The sequence below is a fragment of the Lactuca saligna genome, chromosome 5 (genome assembly GCF_052625555.1).
Source record: "Lactuca saligna cultivar CGN05327 chromosome 5, ASM5262555v1, whole genome shotgun sequence".
Classification (NCBI taxonomy): Eukaryota; Viridiplantae; Streptophyta; class Magnoliopsida; order Asterales; family Asteraceae; genus Lactuca; species Lactuca saligna.
Window position 1 is genome coordinate 276,191,159 of NC_136421.1, and position 10,193 is coordinate 276,201,351.

The 10,193-nt window shown below is 30.9% G+C and overlaps 1 protein-coding gene across 1 annotated transcript; it reads left to right on the forward strand.

Moving 5' to 3' along the window:
* The first annotated feature begins 185 nt into the window (after window positions 1-185).
* On the forward strand, window positions 186-3,587 carry LOC145047938 (TATA box-binding protein-associated factor RNA polymerase I subunit B-like). The gene is made up of 5 exons (XM_078996312.1): window positions 186-268; window positions 1,085-1,657; window positions 1,730-2,551; window positions 2,796-2,929; window positions 3,036-3,587. Exons 2-5 carry the CDS (start codon window positions 1,108-1,110, stop codon window positions 3,540-3,542), a joined length of 2,013 nt encoding a protein of 670 aa, XP_078852438.1. The 5' UTR covers window positions 186-268; window positions 1,085-1,107; the 3' UTR covers window positions 3,543-3,587.
* Window positions 3,588-10,193: the final 6,606 nt, after the last annotated feature.

Below are 10,193 nucleotides of genomic sequence, written 5' to 3' on the forward strand. Positions count from 1 at the left end.
TGGGCCTTTTCCTAAACACGAAACCCACCACCACTTTTCTTTCAATTCTTCCTAGGCCCAAAAAATTGAAATCCCATGTGGCACTAATTGGAGGTCCCAAACCTAAAAAGAGAAAGAGATGACGACAATGGGAATTGGACAATTTCATCACATTCCCTCACCTCATCCTCCTCCTTCTCCAATCTCCATCTCCTCCCCTGTGAAGCCACCGGCCGGAGACAAGTCGCACCCCACAGAAACACCGGCGAGCTTCAACCCCACAGCTAAGGTTCGTTTTTGTTCAAATTTTCCTGCCGTCGAGCCCTCTCTTGCAGTCGATTTTTTTCCTAGCCTTTCATTCTTTCTTCTTTTTCCTGGTTTCTTTTAGATTATTTTGTTGGTTCTATCAATTGATGCGTAACAAACTCATAAAAGAGTTGTAAAATATAAACATTTGCAATGAAAATAGCTTACATTTGAATGTGAAATTGGAATTGGTTTTGAATGAAATACCGAGGTGTTTGAAGGATCGTGTGAATTTGAAGGATTAGCCAAACACTTTTTAAAAACTCCAAACCGCTGTAAGTTAATAAACTATAAGTTAAATAATTAAAAGTATTTTTAATAAGCTTAACCAAACACCCTCTATCTTTCACTCAAACAAGGTCAGTTTGTTTATGTTTATTGCTCTAGTAATGATCACTGATTAGGGCAAAATTTAAATCCACTGAATTAGGATTAGAGCTGGTAATCAAATATCCGTTAAAATCAATTGGAATTTTCTATTTGAATTAGGATTAGGGTAACTGTTTACTTTGTTTTCTATTCGAAATTCATGAGTACTTAAACTTGATTGCAAGACTTCTTAGTTTTTTATTTGCTTATTTGTTCCAAGTTGTTCTCTATTCCAATCAAACTAAGTTACTAAAGAAAGCAATCAGTGTAAATAATTACTTGTTTCAACCTGTAACTTATTTAATCAAACCAGTTTATCAAAGAAACCAATCAAATTCAAATACTTATCATTTTGCATAAGAATCATATAGTCCAAAACCAATAAGAGTCTAAACTTCTCATTTCTTACATGATGCTGTTTTTTCTATAGGCAATTAGGCACCCAATCCAAAGATGACAGATGGATTAGGTTTGGAATGCCAAGTTTGTGGCTTTGTGGGATTGGATGATGGCTCTGATGGTTTCTTTTACTGTCAAAGATGCGGTTCTCAAGCTGATGGAATCAGGGATACAACTGTTGATGATGATGAGATGCTTTTAACAAAGGAAAATGTTGGTGGAATTGTGCAAAGACGTGTAGCTGTGGTCAAACCTGAACCTCTCTCTCAATCTCAACCCCCTTCACAGTTTTGGGAAACTTTAAGGACCCAAGAGAATGATGATGATGATGATGGGGTGGGTCCCACTGAGCCTATTGATTTTGGGAGAGGGACAAGAACATTGAGTTATGAAGATTATTATTCAGAAATTAGGATGAGGTATGTAATGGGAGTGCAGATCATGATAGAGTTGCAAGTTAAGGCTTTGGTTGAAAAATTCAACGTGTGTCCTATAATTGTTGATATGGTGGAGCCTATTTGGTTAAGATTTGTGGCATCCACTAAGCTTTTCAGTGATGATTGGGCTGATGAGGTTATTAATGAATCAGAATCTCAAGTACAAGGTATTCGTTTTATTGTTTTCTTTTGGGTATTTTTATAAAGAGAAATACTTACATTTACTTATTCTATTTCAGGTGAAACAGAAGCTGTTGCACCAAATGCCAAACACAAATCCGAACCCCATAACATACTCGGAAAACGATCCGTAATGATATGGTATAGATCCGTAAGCAAAACAATACCCTTACCATATTCTTTAGCCATTTCTTTTTTACTCTGCCACCTGGCACGAGAGCCAATTCTATCAACTGATATAGCAAAATGGACACTCGAAGGAAAACTTCCGTATTTCACAGCCTTTCTTGAAATAGAAAAACAAATCGGATCTCCAACTAACGCGTGTCCATTAAGTTCAAGTCGTATGTTCAGACCATTACATTGTATTTCTATTCAGAAGCTGGAATCATTAGCTGCTTCAATTGCTCATTCCATTAGATTGGAATTACCTCCGGTCAACTTCTATGGAATTGCTGCCCGGTATCTCGGGCAACTGTCTCTTCCAGTTGAGACCATTCTCCCTCATGCTTCCCGGATTTATGAGTGGTCAATGCCACCCGAGCTTTGGTTGTCTGGAAATGAATTCCGGCTTCCTACACGTGCTTGTGTGTTGTCTATTCTTATTTTTTCAATTAGGAGTCTTTATAAGATACATGGTTTTGGGAAGTGGGAAAAGGGTTTGGTGAAGAGAAAAGACGGAAAGGAATCTAAGATTTTGGATAAAACAGCGGAATCGGAATCGGAATCGGAATCGGAATCAGAATGCAAGATGTCGTCTCTTTCTAATAATCTTGTTTCCGAGAGTTATGATAAGCGACTACCGAAACAATCGAACTTGGATGATACAGAGATTTTACTTTTGCTCGAGTCAAAATACAGTCAACTCATTGATACAAGTGGTAAGCTTTTACAAATTTCAATTTTAGATTTTATACCGTAATCTGAAAATGGTATAAATCGTTGCAACCTTTGATTTTCATGAAGTTTACAATACGTCAAGTGGTTTCATATGTTTAGGTTAATGATGGAATAAGGAAAGGAATGGAATTGTTCATTCCATTCCGCTCCTTTGTTATTCCATTCCATCCAACTACACCTACTCTTAGTATTTTTCCAACAGATTGTCTTGTCTTTGTTTGGTAGTTGATGGTAGGGATCTTGAAACGTATCTTGAATATTGCAAGAATGTGGTGTTTGCTGGTGTGGAATTGTCATTTGAGGATCATGAAGAAGATCAGATAATAGAAGATCTTTGGAATTATTATCATAAAGAAGAGGTATGTATGTATGACATGATATAAGTGAGAAGAGATTTACAATTTTACATATGAAATTCATGATAAGTTTTTTTTTTTTTTTTTTTTTTTTTTTTTTTTTGGGTAGGAGGATCACAAGCCATCATCTCCAAGCTCTAATTGTGGTTCCCACAAGAGACCTTTTGATTTTTCCGAAACCAACGTGAAGAAGCTCAAGAAATCTAAAGATGACAATGATGACAAAATTAGCAATGAGACCCAAAAAGAAAAGGCAATAAGACGAATGATATCAAATATGGAAGAAAAAAGATTTTGTTATATTCCTCCAAGGACTAAAATTAAAAGACCCGATGATTATTTACATTATACAAGGAAAAACGATGATGGAAACTATACTTATGCTTCACATGCGGATTATTATATTTTATTAAGATCATGTGCAAGAGTGGGTCGACTCGATGTTAGGGTTATGCATGGTGCAGTGTTGAGTTTTGAGAGGCGATTGGCATGGCTTGAGAAAAATATTGATCAATGCGTGAAAGAAATGCCTAGTTTTCAAATGTCTTGTGAGCTTTGTCCACAAGATGATATGAATGGTGATGAATCCATGGATTTTTCTAAGTTAAACTTGTAACATTTTTATGTATATAATGAGAAAGTTGAGACTTGAAACGTTTGGCTACAATTTAAGCCCTTCATGGTCTAAAATCTTTTAGGACCATTTTGGATTGAATTTGGAACACAAAAATAGTCTAAAATCTTTGGTATTTTGGTTTCAAATGGTTTACATCTTTGTTTTTAAACGCTTTATCTTTATGAATGGTTTAAATTAGATGGTGATTCAAAAGCATTTAAAAACAAATGTAAGAAAGTAAGAAAGTATCAAATGTAACACACTATGGTCCGTTTACATATTTGGTCATTGTATTTCGTTGGTTACATGATTTACCATTAACTCACATATAGTGTTTGAAATCTATAATTTTGATCGATAATAGATAGTCTACTTGGGGTATGTTTGAGTTAGCTTTTTATGTCAAAAGTGATTTTTAAGAAAAGTGCTTATTAGCTTATAGCTTTTAGAAAAAGCTGGTTTTAAAAAGTGTTTGGATGCGAAAAGCTGCTTTTTCATGAGTAAAATGGTTAAAAAACTAAAAAGCTAGGATTTTATAGTTTATTGAAAGCTTTACTTTTTTCCATCCAAAAATCTGTTTTAAAAAACGCTTTTTAAATAGACAAACATTTTTTTTTCGTTTATTAGTTTTTTAAAAAGCTAAAAAGCTAATAAGTTTTTTTTTTAAACTATCCTAAACACCCACTTGGTTTCTAAAGTACTATTTTAGTTTTAATTGTAAAAATATGTTTTTAAACCCCCCTAGGGTTAAAAGCGGTTATATTTACCATTTAATTATGTCTTATGCAGGTGTTACATTATGTTATGAACCGAGAGTGAATGGTTTGGATAACTTTACTAAGGCAACTACATTCCATTTTGGAAGTAGTGAACAATGTTGATGAGTATGTTGTTGTTCTTTCTTATTTTTTCAATAGCATGCTTATTAAGAAAATAAGCTTTCGTGATCATAATTTGATGCATAGTTGTGTAGAGTATGACAATCAGATTTCTCAAGAAAGTTGATTGTGGCAAATTGCCAAGATACTGAGAAATAGCAAAACACTTCCAGTTCTTAATCCAGGTATGTTATTTCTACTAAACATCTGCTATTTATTTTGTTGTGTCTTCTAAATTCTTGTTGTAGTTTACATTGATTAGCACTTCAAACCAAAAACTTTAATAAGCAAATGGGCTAAATGCAATAAATATCTAAATACTGCTATGAACTTGACTACAAATTGATTTATAAAACAAAAACATCTGATTAAGTCGGAATCACTCAAAAGATTACAAGAAAATGACAATGTGCTCTCCTTCCATTCACGTAACAACCAAGGGACAAAAATGACTAGCCAACCCTCCTAACATAAATAAAACCAAAAATGCCTAAATTACCCTTCCATTACCAAAGATGCTTTTTTATTTGGTGAATTCCCCTTTTTGTCCTCCTTTAGAATGCTCGACTTTGTTGAGGCATGGAATGCACTTTTCAGGTTTCTTTTGTATAAAACATCGTACAAAAAATTTCCATTCAAACCATTTTACTTTAAAAAATCCACCAAATTTAGCATTGCACTTTCAGTTTTATTATTATATGCATATTTCCCTTTGAAAAATAAACCCAAGGATAGCATTGCATTTTTCAGACTTTTTCTTAAAAGATTGTGTGTGTGTGTGTGTATATATATATATATATATATATATATATATATATTTCATATCAACACATTTTACTTTGAAAAATCTACCAGTTAAAGCATTGCAATTTGAATTTTCTTTTAAAAGCATGTTTCTATTTGAAAGTTCAACTATTTTATAACATTGCAATTTTTAGTTTTCATTTGGGACAACATTTTAACTTTCAAAAGTCTATACATTTTTTCTTTATCTAGTCCTTTTAATTTGAAAAGTCCACTAATTTTAGCTTTGTACTTAATCAATTCATGTTGCTTTACACCACATCTTGTATCTTTAGGTTCTACCTATTTTCGATATGTTTTAGGGCACAAATAGTTTAATGTCAAGGAAAATGTAACATTTCATACAACTCAATATGCCTTAAAGTTGATCAAACAAGGTTCTTCACTATTTGTTGTAATGTCCTATTTTTCTAAACTACTATTTTAGTTTTTTGTAATGTGATGATCTACTTAATTTTAGGTCTAGCATCCTCGGAGTTTCTTGCTGCAATTTAACATGTCCTCATTATCAGGTTTGTGGTTTAGGTCTAAAATGATACAGTAGTTACTACTTTAGAAGACAATCATTCGGGCAGTGGGCAGCGAAACAATAGGCAGAGGCAAAAAACTCACAACCCTGCTCGAGATTTTTCGGTCAAGTTTTAGAAAAATTCTCTCTTGTGACAAGGTTTGCCTGGAAAACAACTGTGACAGCCTTGTTGATGGTCATGGTCAAAGTCAAAGCCATGGTCAACTCTGGGTACCCAAGAGTGAATCCTCTCAACCTAAAACAAAGTCATGTAAACTGGGTGCTCCTATTAACACGAATTTATTCGTGTATACGCAATCATTAGAGAATCAATCCCATCATCATATTTGTTGATTTCATATTTTTAATTGTTTTTATATTTTTCATTTTCTTCCCTTTCAATTAGATGTAAGTTACAAAACAAACCTTCCTACTTTTTATTCTTTTTAATTTCAACAATTTTATATGAAACACATATAAAATAAATGCTAAAAAATCTTAAATATATATACTCAAAATAATATCAATTAAAATGTTAAGGTATGTATTATAATCATTTTCAATAAATATATTTTTCATCAAAACGTTAATAATATATTTTATTATTTTTAAAATTCATATTATTAACGATAAACCAATTTATAACTTTTCTAACCCATTGCTAAAAACCTTATTTAAGTAAAATTAAGTAAATTAATCATCTTTTCAATTTAATATATTAAAATGACAACTGACATATATCATTTCAATTATGGTTTTAAAATGCGTGTCAATCAGTGCCAATCAGTTCTATTGATAAGTAATATTACAATTATATACATCTAGTTTACATTTTAGTTTTAAAACAGACCTTAGATTTTTTTTTCATTTATATCTTAAACCTTTGAAACTTTATTAATTTTGAAAACTAACAAATAGAAACATATTATTTAATTATAAAAGTTGTATAATAAAATGATCTCATGAATACATTTACAAAAAGAGTAATAATGAATATTGATAAATATTTTTAAATATTAATAAAAAAAGTTAATTTGTTAAATAAGAAATATAAATATTAAACATTAACAAAAATAGAAGGGATAAAAATGAAAATTTGGTTTCAGATTCTTACGATTGATATTTCTTATTTGTTAATTTGAAAGCGACTTGCAATGTCAAGTAACTATCGTTAAAACCAAACATATGATATTTGTTATAAATGTAGATTTTATTAAATGACAAGTTTAGAAGAATGGATGGGTGACACATATTATGAGGTATTTGTACTTAACATTTCTTATTTTTTATAGTTATTTTTTTTTGTTAAATGTATGTTTTTCGCTTAGTTATGTTTGTGTTATGTTCAGAGAGATGATATTCATCCAATGGAGACAAATGAAGTAGATGAAAATAATAGCTTGAATGAAAGTAATTATTTTTTCGACGACACATCACCATTCGAAACGAATATCCATCCAATGGACACAAATAAAACAGATGAAAATAAAAGCTTGAATGAAAGCAGAAGAACTGATTTATGAACTATTATTATCGGCAAATGTTGATAAGGGTTGTATTATAATGTATTAGTAACTTGTCAATTATTTTTAAGCCATACAACTGTTATACCTCCGGCCGAGGCGGCGGAATATAAGGTTTGATTTGAAAATCAAATATAAATGTAAGGATATTTAATAAAAATAATATATTTTATTATTTTTAAAATTCATATTGACCGACCAATTTATAACTTTATTAAAATAATATGTGTGCCGATATAATGTATTAATATGTGTGCCAATAAAATGTATTAATATGTGTGCCGATAAATAATCATTTTATCGATAAAATATAATATTACAATTTTATACCTGTAGTTTTAGAAAAGACCCTAGATTTTATCAATTTAAATCTTAAACCCTTAAAACTTTATTAATTTTGAAAACTAACAAATAGTAACATATTATTTATTCATAAAAGTTGTTTAATTAAAATGATCTCATGAATATATTTACAAGAAAAGTAATAATGAATATTATTAAATATTAATAGAAAAAAATTAATTTGTTAAATAAGAAATATAAACTATGAAACATTAACAAAAATAGAAGGGATAAAAATGAAAATTTGGTTACAATTTCTTTCTATATATAGAGGATTGGTATTTCTTATATGGTAAACTGAAAGCGACTTGCTGAAAGTAACTTTCCTTAAAAGCAAACATATGATATTTGTTATAAATATAGATTTTATTAAATGACAAGTTGGGAAGAATGGATGAGTGATACATATTATGAGGTATTTGTACTTAACCTTTCTTATTATTATTATTATTATTATTATTATTATTATTATTATTATTATTATTATTATTATTATTATATATGTTTTTCTCTTTGTTATGTTTAGAGAGATGATATTCATCCAATGGAGACAAATGAAGTAGATGAAAATAATAGCTTCAATGAAAGTAACTATTTTTTCGACGACATATCACCATTCGAAATGGATATTCATCCAATGGACACAAATGAAGTAGATGAAAATGAAAGTTTGAACGAAAGTCGTTATTTCTTCGATGACACATCACCCTTCAAAACAAATAAGGTATAAATTCATTAGTATGTTGTTACTGTAATGTAAGCATCAAGTGGATTTGTCTGCTACTAATAATAATATAATTGTCAGGTGTTCAATTCTCGTCAAAAATTAAACGTAACTTTAATGTTGTATTTCAATGTGATCGTGGATGTACATACAAAAGTACACAAATCTCCAAAAAAAACAAACAACAGGGACAAAAAAAATTAATTGTCCATTTAGCCTACAGGGTAAATATTTGTCAGTAGATAATTCTTGGAAGATAAAAATGATATGTGAATTTCATAACCATGAGCCGTCATGATATTTACAAGGTTATCCTTATCTACGACGGCTAACTGAATATGAATGTCGAATAGTTGAAGATTTGTTGAAAAAAAATATCAAACCAAAAGATATATTATCTGCACTAAAAAACCTAAATCCGAAAAATGTATCTACTCTCAAAACTATCTACAATGCAGACGAAAAACTTCGACGTAGGGAGAGAGAAGGTAAAACTCAAATGCAAGGTATTATGGAATTTCGAGATCAAAATGGATATGTTTATTATAGTCGTGCAAATGTTTTGACAAATAAGTTAGAAGATTTATTCTTTGCTCATCCAAGATCATTAGAAATATGGCGTGCATTTCCACATGTCTTGTTAATGGATGCAACATATAAGACAAACAAGTACGAGATGCCTCTATTGGAGATTGTTGGTGTAACTCCAACAAATATGACATTTTCCATTGCATTTGTGTACATGCATGAAGAAAAACAGTCCAACTATGTTTGGGCTTTAGACTATCTAAAATCGGTAATGGAAGGATGTATGTTGTCGCGTGTTATTGTAACCGATAGATAAATGGCTCTCATGAACGCATACACTATTATATTTCCAGATGCTAAAGGATTACTTTGCAGATGGCATATAAATAACAATATCATGAAGAAATGCAAATCATGTTGGGATGTTCTTTATACATCATGGACGAGGTTGGTTAACTCTGAAACAAAGGAAACATACAACAAGAATTTGGCACAAGTTGAAAAAACTACGAACAACTATCCAAATATTTTTAAATATACATTATAATATGTTATAATTCATTACATCAACTGAAAATTTTTATGTATTTCAGATGCATTTTCTTATCTAAACAAAACATGGTTGACACCACACAAAGAAAAGTTTGTGTCTGCATAGACCAATAAGTTTCTTAACTTTGGCAATCACACAACTAATATAGTTGAAAGTCAACATGCCAAGTTAAAAAGATATGTCGAAACATCACGATCAGATATCGCCAAATCATTGAAGCGTATTGTTGATGTTGTTGAGTCACAATACATAGGTATAAAAGCAAGCCTTGCGCATAACAAAATTTTGATTGTACATCGGTACTACGAAATACCACATCTAAAACCATTGTGTCGTTTCGTTTCAATTTATGCACTTGATATCATTTTCAAAGAATATGAGCGGTCCAAAGAATTTGGATTCGTTTATGAAAATTGTGGATGTCAAGTACGTACAAGTTATGGGCTGCCATGTGCGCATGAACAATCTATATTTGTTAAAAAAAGGTCATTGTGTATCGCATCATTCAGTAGATAAGTTTTGGAAGAAACTTGATTTATTAGAATGCAAATCGTTAAAAGATGACAATTTGGGTTGTGCAATTGAGGTAAATATGTTTAATGCTCATTACGAAAAACAATCAAGATCTGTTAAGTTAAGTTTAGCAAGGAAGTTACTAAACTTAATCACGCCATCAACAACTTCAGTTTCTGAACATGCTACTCACAAAAATACTCGTGGGTGCCCCTCCTAGCTTAAAGAAGAAACTTTTCAAGAAAACCCATATCGATTTAAACTAGGACCCACCAACT

What these genes read in the sequence shown, in the direction of transcription:
- LOC145047938 (XM_078996312.1), top strand. Translation starts at nt 1,108, where the DNA reads ATGACAGATGGATTAGGTTTGGAATGCCAAGTTTGTGGCTTTGTGGGA. An exon ending in ATCAGAATCTCAAGTACAAG is followed by an intron (nt 1,658 to 1,729) that starts GTATTCGTTTTA and finishes ATTCTATTTCAG; the next exon opens with GTGAAACAGAAGCTGTTGCA. An exon ending in TCAACTCATTGATACAAGTG is followed by an intron (nt 2,552 to 2,795) that starts GTAAGCTTTTAC and finishes TTTGTTTGGTAG; the next exon opens with TTGATGGTAGGGATCTTGAA.